This window comes from Tupaia chinensis, unplaced genomic scaffold, assembly GCF_000334495.1.
Source record: "Tupaia chinensis unplaced genomic scaffold, TupChi_1.0 Scaffold000078_1, whole genome shotgun sequence".
NCBI lineage: Eukaryota > Metazoa > Chordata > Mammalia > Scandentia > Tupaiidae > Tupaia > Tupaia belangeri.
This window is the reverse complement of record NW_006159539.1, coordinates 4,873,431-4,893,815: the sequence shown is the minus strand read 5'-3', so window position 1 is coordinate 4,893,815 and position 20,385 is coordinate 4,873,431. Positions and strand designations below refer to the sequence as shown.

The 20,385-nt window shown below is 40.8% G+C and overlaps 1 protein-coding gene across 6 annotated transcripts in view; it reads left to right on the top strand.

Annotated features, from left to right (window-relative positions):
• Nucleotides 1-20,385, top strand: part of ADAMTSL3 (ADAMTS like 3) — a 266,629-nt gene that overhangs the window by 92,952 nt on the left and 153,292 nt on the right. For all 6 annotated transcript variants that reach the window (XM_027769071.1, XM_027769070.1, XM_027769075.1 and 3 more), the window contains exons 3-4: nt 5,289-5,416; nt 14,912-14,957. In XM_027769071.1, the coding sequence (XP_027624872.1) occupies nt 5,289-5,416; nt 14,912-14,957 (174 nt within the window). The remainder of the gene's footprint in view (nt 1-5,288; nt 5,417-14,911; nt 14,958-20,385) is intronic.

The window sequence follows — 20,385 nt, the reverse complement described above, 5'->3', positions numbered from 1 at the left end:
TTTGTCCATCTCGTTCTCATTCATGGAATAAATAAACTTTAACAAAATGTAAGTAGCCAGCAGGCGGCATGGTGGTTGACATGCTGGATTCCACATGGTCGACCATGGTTTGGGTCCCAGACTTGGTAGCTTGTGCGTGCATACCCAAATCCCAGGAGATGAACGGAGGAGAAAGGATTGTGGTGTGACCATCCCCCTGGGGAATGATTTCTTTCTTTCCCTCTGCCTGTCTCTCTCTCTCTCTGTCTCTCTCTGTCCCTCTCCAGCAAGTTCATGTACTGTGTGGCAGAAACCTAAAAAAGGAAAAAAAAATTAATTATGAAAATTCAGATAGGAATAAAATTGCTAGCCATTATAACACCACCCCGCTTCATTGAATTTAGCATTTTGTTATATTTGTTGTAGACCTTTTGGAGGGGACTGGGGGGATAAACACTCTGTGAACTTTTTGTCTCTCTCCCCAACAACATTCACCCCAGTCCTACTTGCTCCGTTCCTGCAGGCATCAGGTATGTTTCTTTTTGTTGTTGTTGCTTTCTTGTGATTTATTATCTTTTATCTTGAATAAAGTCATAGAAAATTGTTTGGTTTAGCTCTCAGCAGCCTGCTCCTGAGCTCTGAGGAAGCTTGCCTTCTTCTGGGCTACCCGATCTTTCTTCTGGGCAAGGGACATCTTGGGACGATTCCACCTCTTCTTTTTAACTTCTTTCTTGGGTTTCTTTTCCTAGACTGGGTTCTCTCGTATAGCGGTGTGAGCTTTCTTACACATCTCCGTATCTGGAGTTACACTGCTCTTTATGTACTGAGAGGACTGTTTCTTGTATGCGTCTTCATCTTCTTCCATTAGGTAACACATGTAGTCTGCAACGTTCTGGCCCATGATGTGTTCCGATGGACTTCGGCATTAAATTCCTTGCTTTTAGAGTCATAATTATTTGGGAATTATTTGGTCCTGTGAGGGATAGATAAGCCTCCATCCACCGCTCCCTTCAGGGCCCCAAAAACTTTATTGCCGGTGGTGGTTCTGGCAAGGCCTGCATCCAAATAGCAGGTGAAGGCACCAGGTTGACCATCGATGCTTTCTACATTGTACTCATCTCCGGTCACTTCCACTTGATCTTCATAGATCTTATCCATGCCAAACCTACTGAGAAGCAGCAGGCCAGTACAGCACACTGCAACATAATTTGTCAGGCCAAACTTCACACCGTATTTTGGTAGTTGGTGTGCATAAGCTACGCAGACTCTCATATCCCCTTCTATATGGGCATAAGCAATCTGACAAATGATATCTGTTAGTTACACGATCTATCATCCTGTCTGTATTTGGGTGTGTTGTACTTATTTTCATCCTGGATCACCAAGCGTTTCCAAGCATAGTAATCAGTTTTACCCTGTCGTCTTCTAAATTTCATTTGGTATCTCTTAAAGTAGGCCTTATTCTTGACGACTTTAACAAATCCCATCCTGTGGAACAGTGACCAGCCAGGTAAGTTTCTTTCTAGCCCATGCACTTGGGCTTTTGCTACTGTATTTTCGTGCTTATGTTCATATACCTCTACTTTATCCGTAGGTGGAGAGGTAGGAGATGCTATTTGTTTTTATTTTAATGTAATGAAACCTGTTCATTTCTTCCTTTGTTGAGTTAATCTAGTGATAGAACAGTCTTTCCTATACCCATTCTATGTGACTATTGATTTATACTTTTCTAGTATTTTATGGTTTCAGTATTTTTTAATAAGAGAGAATTTTTAAAAAATTTGACAGAGGGTACATGCATTCAAAAGAGAGAGAGAGAGAGAGAGAGAGAGAGAGAGAGAGAGAACACCCCAACATCGGGCATGGTCTCATTGCAATCCCTTTTCCATTTCTTTCTTTCTTCAGGATTTTTGGGCCTACATGCTAGTGTGTTCTTTAAGCGTCTGGGTCAGGGACTCAAACCATGTGATCTGCTGTGTGGGATCTAGACATGTTAACCACCAGGCCATAGGGTGGCTTAAAGAGATAGGGTCTCTTTATAATCTTCATTCCCTAGTCTCCATTTTAGCCAGGACCACAGGTGTATGCTACCACACCTGACTTGTTTAGGTTGGGCTGGGAACCAAACCCAGGTCTCCCTCGTGGTCTCAACCATCATGCAGCCAGTGCCTATTTAAATTTGACAGAGGGTACTCAAAAGAGAGAGAGAGAGAGAGAGAGAGAGAGAGAGAGAGAACACCCCAACATCGGGCATGGTCTCATTGCAATCCCTTTTCCATTTCTTTCTTTCTTCAGGATTTTTGGGCCTACATGCTAGTGTGTTCTTTAAGCGTCTGGGTCAGGGACTCAAACCATGTGATCTGCTGTGTGGGATCTAGACATGTTAACCACCAGGCCATAGGGTGGCTTAAAGAGATAGGGTCTCTTTATAATCTTCATTCCCTAGTCTCCATTTTAGCCAGGACCACAGGTGTATGCTACCACACCTGACTTGTTTAGGTTGGGCTGGGAACCAAACCCAGGTCTCCCTCGTGGTCTCAACCATCATGCAGCCAGTGCCGCCTTCTTTGCCCCACCACAGATGAGCCTGATGTAAATATTTTTACTATAAATGTATACTATATCTTGAATTCATCTGGATATATTTTGTAAAATGGTCTATGATCTAAAAACAAAATATCACATTGATTGTGGTTCTACATGTGTCCTTATACTTGGGTCTGTTCTGGACTCTTCCACCCTTTTTAAACTTAGATCTGGTTGCTTATTGCTATGCCAATTTGCTCTTCTTTTAATTGGGACAATTTCCCTTTTTTCACAGGTTTTTTGTTTTTTATTATTATTATTATTATTTTTACTGAAATTGTGGCTTAAAAGAGCACATCAGAGGGGTCAGCAGGTGGCACAGTGGTTAAGGCACTGGACCCCACATGACCAGCTGTGGTTCTAATCCTGGACCTAGCAGCTTGAAACTCGCTCCAGGCACAAGTGTGTGCATGCCCTAAGCCCTGAGAGGAGAATAAAGGAAAAGGGATTGCAGCATGACCATCCCCTCTGGGGAGTGCTTTCTCATATTCTCTCTCTCCGTCTCTCCTATGGCAAAATCTCTCCCAAACGAAATAAAATTAGATCTATCCTCTAACAAATGTATCTCTCTAATGCATGTGTATGCCCTATGGCAAAATCTCTCCCAAACAAAATAAAATTAGATCTATCCTCTAACAAATGTGGAAATATATGGTATATTTTTAAATGTAAGTACAGTGTTGCACAAAAGATCTGTAAGACTTTTTTTTTTTTCTTCAGAGAAATTTTTGCTATAGGGCACGTGTGTTTGCCAGAGAGACAGAGAGATGAAAAGCAAGAAATCACCCTCCAGGGGGGATGATCACACCACAGTCTCTTCCCCTCCATTCTCCTCTTGGGATTTTGGGCACACACGCATACGCCCCTGGTGTGAGTTTTAAGCTGCCAGGTCCGAGTCTCAAACTTCAGTTGACTACATGGGAGTCCAGTGATGTAACCGTGATGGCATCTGCTGGTCCCCTGTAGAACTTTTTGGATGGCTGAAGCTTAATACCACTGAGCAATTACTTCCCATTTCCCTTTCTTCCAGTCCCTGGCAACCTTCATTCTACGTTCTGTGTCAATGAGTTGGGCTGCTTCAGATATCTCATATGAGTGGAATCACACAGTATTTGTTTTTCTGTGGATTGAGTTGCTTCACTTAGCATCATGTTCTCAAGGTTTATCTGTGGTGTAGCATGTGACAGGGTTGCGTTCTTTCCTCTGGCTCCATATATTCCATCGTATGTAAGTTCCACATGTTTATCCATTCGTCTGTCAGCGGACACTTGGGTTGCTTCCACTCTTGTGAACAATGCTACAGAAGACATTGGGGTGCAAATACTTTCTCAAGACCTTGATTTTGATTTTTAGTTTTTGAAGAGAAGTTTTTGCTGTAGAGTGCAGGCACTCACTGGAAAGACAGAGACAGAGAGACAGAAAGTGAGAAATCACTCCCCGGGGGGATGGCCACACCGCATTCCCTCCTCCATTCTTTTCTCGGGGTCTTGGGCACACATACATACATGCCTGGCATGATTTTCAAGTCAGCAGGTATGAGATTTTAACTGTGGTCAGTCATGTGGGAGTCCAGCGACTTAACCGCTACTCCATCTGCTGGCATCCCCTTTGGAGATTTTGATTGAATTTTCTGTAAATTTATAGATTAATTCAGAGAATTAGCACTTTACAGTTGAGTCTACCCATTAAGTATTATGGTTATTTCTTCATTTTTTCATGTCTGCGTTAGGCCCTTTAGTAAAGTTGTACAACTTTATTTAAGCAAAAAGCATCATTTCTTTTCACATTTATGTCTACATCTATCTAGATATTTTTCACTTACACCTCTCCATCTTCCATCTTCTCTGGAGTGTCCGGATGTAAGTCAGTGGTGGCAAATCCAGGAAGGATGCTTGGAATTAACCCTTCCTGATTTTCTCAGACCTTGGAAGTTTTATAACTCAGTGAAGCTTGTTCATCTGAGCTAGCTTGCTTGGAATGGGACCTCTCTGAAGAGGTTTCACAAATCCTCATGCAAAAAAGTTTTTTTGGAAGATGATGCCAGTCTGCCTGACAGACAGGCATGTCAGTTGGGACGTCAGTGGGGACAATTTCCTGGGCTGCATCTGGGGCTCTGCTATGCAGGCAGAAACTATAACAACAATAAACTGATATCTAGCCAATTCATTTCAATTTAGGAATGATGAAATTTCAGATATAAATTGAGCTTAGAAGCGACCTGGACAAGTTCTTCTCATGGAAAGACACATGCCAACTAGTTTCCATATAAACCTGTCCATTTTTTTTTTTTAATGCTGCAATCTTAGGCAACTTTGGTTTCATTGAAAAGCTTAGAGGAGGGACCAGCAGTTAGCATAATGGCTATGTCGCTGGACTCCCACGTAGTCGACCGCAGTTCGAGTCCTGGACCCGGTGACTTAAACTCACGCTGGGCACGTGTGCGTGCGTGCCCAGGATCCTGAGAGGAGAATGAAGGAGAAGGGATTGCAGCGTGGCCATCCCCCCTGGGGGGTGATTTCTCGCTTTCTGTCTGTCTGTGTCTGTCTGGCGAGCACACGTGCCCTATAGCAAAAACCTCTCCGAAAAAAAGAAAAGAAAAAAAAAAAAAAAAGCTTAGAGGAAAACTAAAAAAACTGGGGAGACTTTGGGATATTTCAACTTTTCTACTTCATTATTTGTGTATAAGTTAGTTTTTATTTCTTCTTCCTTTTTTAAAAATCTAGACCTCAAGAAATGCTCGCTCAGATGAAGACAAAGATGGCAACTGGGATGCCTGGGGTGACTGGAGTGACTGTTCCCGGACCTGCGGGGGAGGAGCATCCTATTCTCTGAGAAGATGTTTGACAGGGAGGTTAGTGGGGGCTTCTCCTGCTCCTTTGCATGGGCTATGACTGTGCCTCTTGACAGGTGGGGTGGGGAGACAACCTGGCTTGGCTCTCGAATGTATTATGATGCTAACATCTGTTACCTCTATAAACATTAATCAACCTCAAATGACCATATTTAAATAGTAATAGTTCCGTTTTCATGGGCTTCTGTAAGAAGCTCACAGTTCATGGGAACCAGAGGTGCCAGACACTGCTTTGAGGAAGGGAAGGCCTGGCATGTTCAGTCACCGGCTCACAGTTGTCAAGACTTGGGGCGAGAGGTCAAGTCCTCTGAGTTCTGCTTTTGAACTGTGACGATTTTACTTCCCTTCTTGTTCCCTTACTCAGAACATCCTATTGATTAAAAAGGTAAGGAAAGTTGTGTTGTCACATCTTAGTTATGTTGATAGTAAATAACTTTTGCTAACATGGGAGATCAGCTTGTGTTTCTAAAATCATGTTTGTCATAAGCCCATACTTACTGCATTTGAGATAATTTGAAACAATTCTGCACAGAGTCGTTTAAATCCCAACCAAGGATTTCACATCAGTTCTTAGGGAAGGCTGAGCCCCAAGTTGATGAAACCTGACAGGCTGGTCTTGAATTAAAGAAGACTCCAAGATCTTGGCATCCATCTGTAGATTTGATATAGTCACAGGGGAAGAAGTAAACTGATTTTTACTGATTATCCTTAAGGGGTAAACTATGAATGCAGGAAGATCATATTTTGGCTTTAGTTTGGAGCATATATTAGACTGTGACCAAGTATGTCCTCCAGTTTCCTTGAGACAGTGCAGAGCAGGGCAAGTGAGAGATTGTGTACAAGGTCTTTGAGGAGGATTATTGGTGCAATTTAGGGTGGCATGGAAAGGCTGCTAGGGCACTGTGGTGGCCTTACTCCATTGGACTGGTGTCTACTAAGCCTGCTGAGACCTGCAATTGGAAGGCTACACCCCTGTGACTGAGGGAGGGGAGGGGAGGAGCTTTCTATGTAAATGATAATCCTTTCCCACTGCTGTTGGTTACAGGAGGGTGACATTTCCAGTTCGTGAACTGGAGTGGGCAAGTAGCACTTTGTCAGCTCTTTCTAACCTCCAGGTCTGAGGAGTCTGAATAATTTGCAATTAATGGTGGAGTTAGAATGGAAAAGGAATGAGATTTATTTGCATTAAGAAAAAACAACAGGATCTAGCCATGTCATACTCCTCTTACTTCAGTCTCTCAGCTGTGACTACAGGTGTGTGCTGTCATAGCCAGCTCTTTCTCAGACAGAGTTTTGCTATATTGTCCAGGGAAGCCTCTAGCTGTGATTCTCCTGCCTCAGCATCCCAGGTTGCTAGGACCACAGGGCCTGTCATTGTGTCCAGCCTTTAGGTTGGCTTGGCAATTCAACCCAGCCTCCCATGTGATCCCAGCCTACAGAGTATAATCTTAAGAGCATACACCACCATGGTTGGCCAGCATTTGTCACTTTTTTCCCAATAGTATATGCTTGTGTTTGTTAAAAAGAATTTAGAAGTCTATATTAAGGACCCTCTTATTATCATAAAATAAAAATGATTCTAAAATTTTTTTATTAATTTTTAAAATTTTTGTTTAAATTTTTTTATTTTACTTGGAATGTAATTTTGCCAGAGGATATATCTCAGAATACAAGTTCAGTTTGTATTCAATTTGACCCTGGATCTGAACCATTGGACTTCCCATATGGCTCCAGTATTGCATAGCAGTAACCATCTGCCTGTGCAGCCACAGCTGTGACAGCCTAGCCATTCTAGATGGAAGGTGATCAGTCTTTACATTAGCTATAAATGCAGTAAAGACTCTAGTTAAAAGGCAATGATTGTTAGATTGTGAAACAAAAATTATATGCTTTTTACTAGTTACAACCTTAATTTTAAGGACACTTAAAACTGAAAATAAAAGCATGGAAAACAGTTGTAACATGTGAAGAACAATGAAAAGAAAATTGGTGTCATTGTACTAATATCAGACAAAATAGAATTTAAGGAAAAGAGGCATTATCAGAAATAAAGAGGGATCATCACAATACAGGGTATCAAAACTTGGAGGATGCAATTTAGAGGAGTAGCATAATGGAATCTTTCATTATCCTGTCCTTTTCCACCGGGGACGTGAATTATCTCTTCTGTTAAATTGTGGAGGAGAAAGAAATTCAAGCTAGTTTTGTTGTCAGATCTCAAACTGCAGAGGGTCTAGCCATAGTGCATGGTGTTTAGTCAAGATGAAGATGGCATTACTTTTGCGGATGAAAGACATGAGAAGAAATGTGTCCTAATTGATAGCTTGTTACTATCTGTAGTTTCAGACATCCACTGGAGGTCTTGGAACACACCTATAGCATAAAAAGGTATCTAGTGTATTATAAAAGAAGAGTTGGATGAAAAAAAATTAGTGGTTCAAACTTCCATTTAAGAAGTCAGGAAGAGGGAACCAGCAGTTAGCATAATGGCTATGTCACTGGACTCCCACGTAGTCGACCGCGGTTCGCGTCCCAGACCTGGTGGCTTAAAACTCACGCGGGGCGCATGTGTGTGTGTGCCCAAGATCCTGAGAGGAGAATGGAAGAGAAGGGATTGCGGCGTGACCATCCCCCCTGGGGGGTGATTTCTCGCTTTCTGTCTGTCTGGCGAGTGCACGCACCCTATAGCGAAAACGTCTCTGAAAAAAAAAAGAATTAATTGTAATTAATCATAGTTACATCTAACATCATTGATATTCTCAAAATCGGTGTTCAGATAAGAAGATAAAATCAAGCTGCAGAAGGTTAGGTACACCAAGGTGCATATAAAGTTGAACCATTAATATCCAGCTAGAGAGGGTTATATACAAGGTGATACCGTTTCAGGAGTAGTACTTACTCAGCTTTTTCATTTTTATGGACATATGTAGTGTTTTTTTAAGTCTGTTTATATAAAAATCTTAGCTAGTATTTTGAAATTTGCTTTTAGGCCCGAGAATCTCCAAATTTGCCTTCTCCCAGAGTATCTAATTTGAGGTATACAGAAATATGCATAAGCCACTGTGTATGCACTCACAAACACAAACGCACACATATGTGCACGCATACACACATGACAGGTATTCCAAAAGTTCGTGGAAAATGTGTATTATGAAAAAATAATGGATTTCAAATTTTTATACTAAAATCAACTAATACTTTAATGTATTAGTGAATTTAAAAATAATTATTTAATTTTATTAATTATTATTTAATTTTGCTATAAGGCACATGCATTCACCAGATAGAGACAGAGAGGGAAAGTGAGAAAGCAAACTGCCAGGTCCAGGACTCTAACTGGATTAGCCATGTGAGATCCATTGCCTTAACCACCACATCACCTGCTGGCCCCAGTATTAGTGAACTTTTAGAAATCTACTTGTGTGTGTGTGTTTTAAGTGTGAGAATAGTATATTCAATGATATTTGCAATAAGGTAAGTATATACCAAAGTGTGACCTTTTTCCAGCTTGGTTTCTGACATGGGGCAGACCCTGTGGCACATCTTCTTGTTCTATGTCTAAGGAATACAAACAGTAACTTCATTTTTCTGCATAAAAATGATACTAGGGTAATTCAAAAGAGTGGGAAGTCGTTTAACAGTTCACTCATTCCTGGGAACAGCAGATGACATAACGGTTACGTCACTAGACTCCCACGTGGCTGACTACAGTATGAGTCGTGGACCCACCAGCTTGAAACTCACACTGGGCATGTGTGCGTACATGCTCAAAATTCTTAGAGGAGAATGGAGGAGAAAGGATTGTGGCATGGCCATCCCCCTGAGGGGTGATTTCTCACTTTCGGTCTCTTTGTCTCTTTCTGTGTTCCCAGTGAGTGCATGCACCCTATAGCAAAAATCACTCTGAAAAAAGAAATAATAATTCACTCATTCCTTTTTCCTATCTTTTTGGCAGCCACAGACGTTGATCATTCCTGACCTACTCCCACATTAAGAACTTTCACTATAGTTTCGGAAATACTCAGATTTTCAGAAGGAAATCCACATCCTTTTAAAAAGTTATCAGGTCTCTTTATCTTCAAACAGGCTTACAGACTTGTTAAATCTTCGTAAATATTGAGCACTGTGGTCCATTTTTCTTGGAAGAGGAATACAAAGGTGGTCACATATAAAAGCAAACAAAAAGCCGTCTCAAAGCTTTAGAAAACATCTCAGTGCCTTTTTTTATATCAATATGTTCCTTTAAATTGATGATTTAGGAGAGGAGATGAGTGTAGCTGTTTTGCTCACTTATTTCTTTGAGCATAAGGTTATTTCAGAACTCGATTACATTTAAATACTCAACTATTTCAGCATGGCACACCACATGCCAGCCAGATTGTCTCTTTTTCTTGCAAAATTTGTAATGTGATATTCTAGTCAAGTGCCAACCATGGGAAATACAGGTTTAAGTGAACTACTATTTAAAAAAAATGAATGCATTTTTATTCCTTGAAACACATGCGTCTCAATCTTTATGACACTGGTATTTGAGTCAATATATCATCAAGTGACTATAATAAATTACAACGCTGTAAACTCCGTGGAAATTTCGTTAATGTTTTTAATGTATCCATGTGGAATCAACATATGTTTTTTATATATTCATGAATTTATGACTTCAAAAGTCTTCAGTTGTAGGGTGTTATGAATGCTGTAACGGGTAGAAAATATATCATTATGAAATGGTGTTCTCGAATTTTCATGTACTCCTGATAACCCTTCGCTCTTGAATATACTAATTAGAATGGAATTAAAAACTTCTAAGTAATATTTCTGCAGTCCAGTTGCTTTGGGCCAGAGGAATTATTTCCAGAATAAGCTGGCAGGTTCCTGCTTGGGGAATTATAACTCCAATGTCCTTAGCTTTAAAATAACTTGCATTTCATTTTATGCCTGTTTCAGAAAGCAATCATTCAGTTTAATACTAAACTATAACCAAAGCATGCCACATCAGCAGAGGCCAGCCAGTGGCCTTAGTGTGTGTTAGTTTGGACAAAGGGAAGTAGAATGTTAAAATGGCAGCCAGATGGTTGGGTTTACAAGACCTGGCTACTGACTTCTAAAGGGAAGTGAGAGATAATCTCTCTACATCTTTATATTCACATCCTGGTACATACCTAGTAGGTTCAATGCAAGAAACCGTTGAAGAAAGAATGCATCCAAAAGGGCACTTTGTATTTCAGAACTTAGAAATTTAAAGACTCTCTTCCACGTCACTTACCTGCAGGTACAGTGGGATTTGCGGTGGAGAGGTACCTACTTTTTAGGTTTGGATTTTCAAGCTCAATATTTAAGATGCAATTTAATGACTCCTGAATAAGTGTAAATTTAAGACATAGAAGGTGGTAGTTGCGGTGGTCTAGTTTGTTCTGTGACCAGTAACAAAAAAAGGAAAAGCCCGAGTGTGGGTAATTTAGAAAAATAGGGGCTTATTTAGCCCATGACTGGAGGCTCCCCAGTCAGAGACCACACCTGGTGACGATCTTCTTGCGGTCGGACAGAATGGTGGAAGATCGATGTGTATGTTTGTGTTCATGTCTCTCTCTTACTCCCTGCTCTGTTTTTTTTGTTTTTTTCGTTTGTTTGTTTGTTTGTTTTTGTTTTTAGATTTTTGTTGTAGAGTGTGTGTGCTCATCTGAGACACAGAAAGACAGACAGAGAGGAAAAGTGAGAAACCACCTGCCCACGCAAATTTCTCTTCTCCTCCATTGTCCTCTCAGGATTTTAGGTTCACTTGCACATGTGCCTGGCATGTGTTTTAAGTCGCTGGATCCAGGACTTGAACCATGGTTAACCTTGTGGAAGTCCAGTGCCTTACTCACTATGTTACTTGCTGCGCCCCTTCTTCTATTTCTTAAAAACCCCCCAGGCTTCAGTCTTGGGGATCCGACCGTGATGACTTTAACCCTAAAGTCCTTCCAGAGATCCAAAACCTGCTTTTGTGTGTGTGTAGAAGTTTTTGCCTTAGGACACAGGCGCTTGCCAGAGAGAGTCAAGTCAGTGAGAGGGAAAGTGAGAAATCACCTCCCAGGGAGGGTGGCCACACACAACCTCTTCTTCTCCATTCTCCTCCTGGGATATTGGGCGCGCGCGTGCACACACACACACACACACACACACAGGACCAACGTGAATTTCAGGCATCTGGGTCCAGAACTCAAACCCCAGTCAGCCATGTGGGAGTCCACCAACTCAACCGTTACGTCATCTCCTGGCCCCACCATCCCAGACCTTTCAATTCCATAGTTGAGTTAGGTTTTCACCCTCTTAATCCCATCACAGTCAGATCTCAACACGTTAATTTTATGGCCATATTCAATACAGCAGGCCTGAGTCATAGCCATAAGATACCTTCATTAATGTTTTTACTTTTAGTTTTAGATTTCTTTTTACAGAAATAGGTTTTTAATTAAAATAGATACAATTAAGCAATGACTAAACATGCACCTGAAAAGTTATTTCTGAAGCTTTGAAATACTTCAAAGAAAAGATCATTTTTCCTAAAGGTTTCATTAGTTTTTATATTTCAGTATTTCTCTCAATTCAAGTATTCTCATAAACCATCAGTCTCTGATTGCCGGCCCCCTCGAAACTAACGTAACAAGCTTTTTAGGGCTAGCAGTCAGCAGGCTACAAAAAGCTTTAAGTTATCACTTCCCTAATCTATTAACAGCTTTCCTCAACTGGGGCTTTTCCAAAATAAGCAGAGTAATTTAAATTACGCTTTCGCTTTTCCTGTTTCATTTTCTTCTTTGATCCACACATAAAAAGCAAAATGAAGTCAGTCATGTAAGTGAATGAATGGCCCTGTGTGCAGACATAGTAGTTGTTTCCCAGTAGAAGGGACTCATTTATTTCCCTTTGATCAAGAAACTTCCCTACCTCAATGGAGTTTTCCTGCCAGTTTCCCAGCTAGATGCTTCTTAATGTTTAAAATGTTATGCAGTCTCATTAAGACAGATTTATTTATTTAACATTTTTAATTATTTTTACTTTAGTGGTTTTGTTTTGTTTGTTTGTTTGTTTTTACTATAGGGTATGTGTGCTTGCTGGAGAGAGACAGAGAGAAAGTAAGAAATCATCCCGCTGGGGGGATGGCTATGCCGTAGTCTCTCCTCCCATCTTCTCCTGGGATTTTGAGTACAAACACACACATGCCTGGTATGATTTTTAGTCTGCCAGGTCTGGGACTTGAACCATGATTCTCCTTGTGAGAATCCAGCACTTTAACCACCACATTACCCACCGGCCCCAGTCTCTTCAAGATTTTAATAAATTGTAGACTAATATACCTATGACAAGTCAAAAAAATGGAACTATACAGTGTTATAAGATACTGAGACTTGGTCCACCCCTTGTAATAAGATGTTCTAAACCAAGAAGTAGCAACACATTAGATATATTGTCTGTCTTCAAGTTCAGAAATTGAACTGCCATTTAGATCATGCCTTTGGAGGCAGCTCTAATGCCGTTCTTTGTACTCCAAAACCTTTATCTCCCAAAGTCTTAGAAAATAAATCTATTTAGGAATGGTGTGAGGAGATGTGAGGAGCCTAAGGGCAATGTTGCGATGGGAACCGAAGGGTAGGGTGAAGATGGTGTGATAGATAATGGAGGAGGGTGGGTTTGAGAAGGACCACAAAGGAAGACAAGTGGGTGTTAGGGTTAGTGAGTGCATTGGACACAATACCATACGAGATCATCGCTACAGAAGAATCGAAGCAGTCATTGGGAAGCATATTGTAGACTTTGTGAAAGCACAGGAAAAGGCCACCTAAATAAGATATATTCGGGGCTGGCAAGTGGCGTGGTGGCTAAGGGTACCGGACTCCCACATGATCAGTTGTGGTTCAAGTCTCAGACCTGGTGGCTTTCTTTCTTTCTCTCGCTCTCTCTCTGTCCCTCTTGGGTCAAACGAAAATAAATGAATGAATGAAGGAAGGAATAAATAAAGTAAAAATAAAATAATTCTTTTAAAAAATAAGACATATACAACCAAAAAAATCATAAAGAAATTAAAAAGTGTAGAGAGAGAGAGCGAGAGAGTGCTAACCTCAGAATTATAGGCATTCTTGGAACCATAGCAGTAGTTAAAAATCAGAATAATCAGCAACACTGTAAATAAAAACCTTGAGAATTCTACCAAAATCCCAAGAGGCGAGTGGAGGAGACAGGATTATGGCATGGGTGTTCCTCTGAGGGGTGACTTCTCACTTTCTCTCTCTCTCTGGCAAATGTGCACACCATGTGACAAACTGGGGGAAAAAACTGAAATAAGATCTATTGGCTTTTAGTTCGAGATGATGATTTAAACCACTGTATAGCTTTTCTTGCTCTAAGTTTGCCATCAAATTGAGTAGGAAAGCGTAAAGAAAAAAAAAAGCTATATAGCACTGAACAATCTGCCAGTAATAGATCAGGTATCTTTCAGGAGTTTTTGTAAGATATAAAGCAACAAGCAGGTGGGATTCCAGCCACGCCGAGGAAACCTCTGCTTGGAGAATGAATGGCAGGCAGGAGCCCAGGGCCAGTGGCTGGTGGGAGGGCAGGTGACGTGTGGGTCATCCCTGGAGGATTTTCAAAACTTACTAGTATTGGCATCCCAAGAAAGCTGTCCAGATGTGTTTTGTAGCATCCGTTTAGTAAGGCCAATGAAATAAAATGGAAGCATTGCAAATTTCTAGCAGAGACAGGTTGTCCTAATTAAAGGAGAACAGTGAGTACTCAGCTAACTTGTGTTGCTTCACCAGTGGAGAAGAGAAATTCCCCCATGGACACTTGTTACACGAAAGCATTTGCCTATAGCTTTCCTTTTTACTCACATATTTTAAAAAATGCCTATTCACACATCACACACACACAGACACACTTAGCATTGATTTCAGTAACTACATGAACCCCTGGTAAGAACTGCATGTTAGTAATAAAGTTAATTGGTGACTACATTCATTAACCAAAGAATTCACTCTTCCCTGGAGCTGGCACATCTGTGAGATTTTTTTGGCCCATAATCTCATGATCCTTGAACGTTAATTTCTTAGATATTTTTTTTTGAGTGATTTTTGCTGTAGGGTGCGTGCACTTGCCAAAGACACAATAGAGAAAGAGAGACAGAAAATGAGAAATCACTCCTGGGGATGCCCACGCCACAGTCCCTTCTTCTCTATTCTCCTCTTGGGACTTTGGGCATGCACACACATGCACCTGGCATGAGTTTTAAGCCATCGGGTCCAGGACTCAAACCTCAGTCGACTATGTGGGAGTCCAACAACATAACCATCACGCCATCTGCTGGCCCCATTTTTTCTAACTTAAACCTTGAATCTTTGAGGTCATGTGACTAGCAACAAGTTTACAGGAAACAGTGACTTGGGTTTTTGTTTATTTTTTTGATGCTATCATTTCTACAAAATCATTATTTTCTTTTTTCCTTCTTTTGTCCATTTCCTTCAGGAACTGTGAAGGGCAGAATATTCGATACAAGACGTGCAGTAATCATGTAAGTCCTATAATAAAAATATATAATCTAATAAGATCATGTTTTAAGTTACAGTTGGTACTGGAAAACTCACAGTCTCTTGGTAACCTTCATGGAAAACTTGAGTATTTTGTTATAACTGACAGCAGCGTTTGTGTATCTAATAGCTTCCATTTGTACTACCTCTTTAGACCATTTTGTGTTGATCTAATTTGCTTAGTATTTCATAATTTCTAAATTTATAGAAACAGTACAAAATACTCGTAAACGCCTTTGAAGTTCAGAGTGCTTCAGTATCTCACCTGACCTTCACGCTGTCTCTGAGGCGTAGGCAGATTTGCTAATGAGGGAAGTGATGCTGAGGGAAGTAAAATCATCTTCCAAAGGTTACATAAGAAGAGGAAAGCGGGACCAGCAGATGGCGTAATGGTTATGTCTCTGGACTCCGGTGTGGTTGACTGCAGTTGGAGTCCTGGACCCAATGGCTTAAAACTCATGCTGGGCCTGTGTGTGTGTGTGAGTGCCCAAAATCCTGAGAGGAGGATAGAGGAGGAGGATTGTGGTATGGACATCCCCCCAGGGGTTGATTTCTTATTTTCTGTCTCTCTGTCTCTCTCTGGTAGGCTCACATGCCCTATAGCAAAAAATCTCATTAAACAAAAAAAAAGAAGAGGAAAGACTGAATTTCTCTAGTGCTGTTTTTCCCACTCGAAACAGCCTGTGCTGCCCACTACAAAATCTGTTGAAGAATACATTCGCTGTTAGCTGACACATCAGAAAATCACACAGAAGGAAGGATTTAGGCAACCTTAACTTGTATTCTTTATCAGTCAACACTAGAAAGAATTCAAATATTAACTTATCAGAAGAAATCAAAGTTACTGTTCACTCAAAATATTTCCCTCCTTAGTGATATACAGTGTTCATTAAACAGGTCAGGGAAGGTAGGTTTTAGGGAAAAAATTATGCATCGATTTCAAATTTTTCGCATCAAAATAAAATTGTTTGATTTTCTGTTTTTTGTTTTGTTTTGTTTTAAAGATTTTTGCCATAGGGCATGTGCTCTCACCAGAGAGAGCGAGAGAGACAGAGACAATGAGAGGGAAAGTGGGAACTCACCCCCTGGGGGGATAACCACACCACAGTCCCTTTTCCTTCATTCTCCTCATGGGATCTTGGGCGTGCATGCACACGCACTCGGTGTTAGTTTCAAGCCACTGGGTCTGGGACTTGAACCATGTGGATGTCCAGTATTGTAACTACTATACCACCTGCTGGCCCCAGAAACTTGTCGTTTAATCCAGTTTTTTGATGAACTATTAAAGTCCCTACCTTACCTACCATGCCACTGGCTGGCCTGAAACCCACTCTTTTGAAGAAAGTTGTCATTAGTGCTTCCAAGATGAGGAGCTCTTCTGAAGGAGACTCACCTGCTGTCATTCCCCTTGTCATTCCCCTCTGTGGGTCCTTACTAGTGCTTTCCGCTTCCCCTCACTTCCATTCAAGGACCTTCAGAGTTTGGTAGATTTCTTTCACCCTTGCTGGGCAAGGCTGTGCACCATCCATTTTAGATGCTAAATCGATTTCTGTCATTCCTCTTTTGCTCATGTCGTCTGTCTGTCTCTAAATTCCCTCTGAGATGTTGCTTTTCCGGAATGCTTTTATTTGCCAACTGTAATTTATAGTGGCCACCTACAGTAATTTATGCTAGAGAAGTTGTTAATTGTTATTTAGAAGAGTCACGAGTTTAACTCCTATTACATCTTGGATGTGAAGATAAAATAAAAGTTTAAGATTTGCTTATAACAAAAAGTGTTTCACCTGAATCCCTCCTCACTGGCTCTCTGGGGGAAAATAAATTAATCGTCTAACCCACATTAAAGTATGGCCCAATTCTATTATATAAATCATCCCTTAGATAAAGGTCTTTTTCTCGTGCATAAAAATATTCAATTTTTTAGATCATTGCCCTGTCTTGGCTTCTTTACTTCAACAGTACCTAGTTTACATCTGCTGTCTCCGTGTTTTTCCTCTGTCTTCTCCTGCTCTTCTCTACCTCCCTGTCCTGTCTCCCCTCCCCTTGGTTTCTCTCCTCTCACCCCGACCCCATGTCTTCCTCCTCCACCTAGCCTGCCCTTCCTAGTCTGGCTACCTGCCCTGACAGATACACTTCTTTAGCTGTATTAATTACCTCTATCAGATTAGAATCAAGTCTTGTTGATCTAAGATCTATTCTCCCCTCATTAACTGCATCTAGCCAATTTTATAGATAACTATTTTATTTCCTTCATTGCAGTCCTACTGAAGTCTACGATCACCAGTAATAATACCCCATTGCAGAGTGTCTCATGCATGTAGATGCTCCATCTCCAAGAAGGATGACAGGCTCACCGAGTGACGGTGGCCGATTGTATTTTTCTTTCATGTTCTCTGTAACATATGACCGAAGTAACCAGGGGTCATAATGTGTATTTAGTAAGTAAGTGTGGGCTTGAACGTAACCGATAAGAGAAAATGCTTGGGGAGGGGAATGCAGAAGAACGTTTGGCGTTCAAGCTTCCTAAATGTCAATGACTATTTTTAAGACAAAAGAATCCCTAGACCGTCTTGAGCCGGGGCATGGGACCCAGCTAAGCCAGACTAGGCAGGCTTAGTGCTGACTGGAAGAATGTGAAATAAATGAAAGCATTTAACATAAGTAGCCAATGCCCCCCACGATTCCTAGGAAGCTGTATCGTATAATGGAGTGTTTGTTACTTGGAGAATCATTCTTGACTGTGTTCAGTCCTACTGGTGTGTTTCTGATCTAGTGGCTAAAGACTACATAGGTCACAGGTTCCTCTAGTTATAAAACGAGGTTAATTATAATCCCGATGTACCTAGCTCAAAGGTTGGTAGCAAAAAAGAGAAGGCCAGTGATAATCCCGGTAAAGTAGAAAGCATTATCCAGATAGAAAGCTGTGATAATCGGGCATTGTCATAGACTGAGAATAGAAATCCACCTAGATTAGCTTAATAAAAATAGTCTTCACTGGATGGATATGTAGGTATTTACTGACATTTAAATCTAAGCAGGTCTCACTGGCCCGGAGCCAGAAATCAGGAAGAGAGGAACCCAAGTTATTAGCCCTATTGAAAGGCGTGGTTTACCATCTCTCCTTTTCTTGTCTTAATTTATTCTTTTCTGCTGTGGGAACTGGCTTGCTTTGTTTCAACATGCATCTCATACAGGAAGTGGCCAGTTCAGCCCCAGACTGATGTGAGTTCTCAACCCCAGTTCTTCTGTTGCTGTTCCAAATTCCTGGGAAAGGTTGACCTGGCGTGGACCAGATGTTTGCCTCTGGACCGTCAGTTGAGCCAAGGAGGCTGTTCACATGTACAAACCTGGCCACTCTCGTGGCAAGAACTATGTACGCTTATATCCTAAGCTGTCTTCTGTTAATGAACTCTTATTAATTTTGTGAAACTGCATCTGTTTATTGAGTTTAAGGCAGTCAAGAGTCAGCCAGTCAGCACACACAGTCCCTAGAGCAGTCTGACCACATCAGTGAACCGAACGCAAGGGAAATTGCTTGCACCCTCTTCTCACAGGCACTTTCTATTGGTTTCAAAGAGTCAGACATAAAGAAAACTGACCACAGCTGTAGGAAGAGGAGGCAATGTTTTCTATGGCAGGGACACAGTCCCCATTCCAGCAGAGAAAGGGCATCCATTTTCAGTGTGACTCTTGCTTCCGTAAGTGTGACCTGGGTTAAGGTTTAATCTCACTAAGACAACAAAAATGTGTTTGCAATTTAGGATTTTGGAATGTTTCACAGTAAAAGAATACAACTAATCCCAGAGGGAAGTTGGTTAATTATAGTCTATTTATTTCCTACCTGCTTCCAAAAAGGATTTAAAACTGGTTGTAATGACTGGAAACAAAAACACAGTAAAATACAAAAGTTAAGTAGTAAAAAGGGGAGCAGGGAGGGCCAGCCAGGTGGTGTGATGGTTGGGGCGGCTGGATCCCACATGGCTGCCTGCATGGTTCAAGTTCTGGACCCAGCTGCTTGAAAAAAAGCTGAGTGCGTGCGGGTACATGCCCAAAATCCCAAGTGAAGATGGGAGGAGAAAGGATTACAGTGTGGCCATCCCCCATGGGGGTGATTTCTCATTTTCTCTTTCTCTCTGGTAAGCGCATAGCAAATTACTTAAAGAAATTTTTTTAATGGGACAATAAAATAAAAAGGGAGAAATAGGAGCCAGCAGTTGGTGTGGTGGTTAAGGCACTAAATTCTCACTTGGCAGATCGTAGTTTGAATCCTGAACCTCGCAGCTTGCTTTATTACTTTCCATCTGTCTTTCTCTGGTGAGAGCCCATGTCCTATAGCAAAAAAGTTTAAAATAACACTAAATAAAATTAAATACATAACTTTTTAAAAGATGTAAAAAAAAAAAAAAAAGGAGAAATGATGGCAATTATGTTTTAAAATCCTGGTTGGTAATTTGTTAATAACTATGAAAAAAATAGAGCTGGATTTCTACCTCACAGCATCCATTTAAATAAATTCCAGACATAGCCAGGAATTAGGGGGCCTGATGGTGGCTGAATGAAATATTCTGCAAGGCTGACACACATGGGAAGATTCTGGGTTCAAGTCTGGAAACTTCCCTGAATGCTCTGGGTTCAGGATCATGTGCCCCATCTTGGGCTGTCTGAGGCTGGGGGTGGATCCCTGTGTGAAGACCCTTTGAGGGATGCTTGTCTCTGTCTTTTCTCTCTCCATCTCATTTATGGAAGAAATAAAAAGAGAGTTAAGCATGACTGTTAATATATAATGGAACTAGAAAATTATGTTCAAGTATTTATCTATTCTCAGGGCAGAGTGAAAAAAGTATTTTTAAGTCCATTAATTAAGAAAGAAACTGTAAAGGGACATATTAATAGAGCTGACTCCATAAAATCTGTAACTTCTTGGCCTCACAAAGTACTAAAACCCAAATTAAATGGGGAAAATATTTCCAACATAAATGACAAGGAGTTGATCACGTCGCTATGAAGTATACTGGTTTTATCTGCCGAAAGCTCCAATAGGTAGACAAATAAAGAACATAAAACAATAAAAGTTTGAAGACACGATACAAACAGTAAGTATACTTGCTTTAATGAAAAGATACTAAGCCTAAATAATTAACAAGAAGTCCAAATGAAAACATGAAGTCTATTTTACATTTCTGATTAGAAAAAAATTAAAAATTAAAATTAGTATCTAAATTGGGAAAAGGTATTGAGAAATTTTTAGAGATTTTTGCTATAGGGTGTGTGCGCTCGTCAGAGACAGAGAGAGAAAGTGAGAAATCACCTCTCGGGGATGGCCACGCCACACTGCCTTCTCCATTTTCCTCTTGGGATTTTGAGCATGCACACACACATACACAGTGAGTTTCACACCTCCGGGTCCAGGAC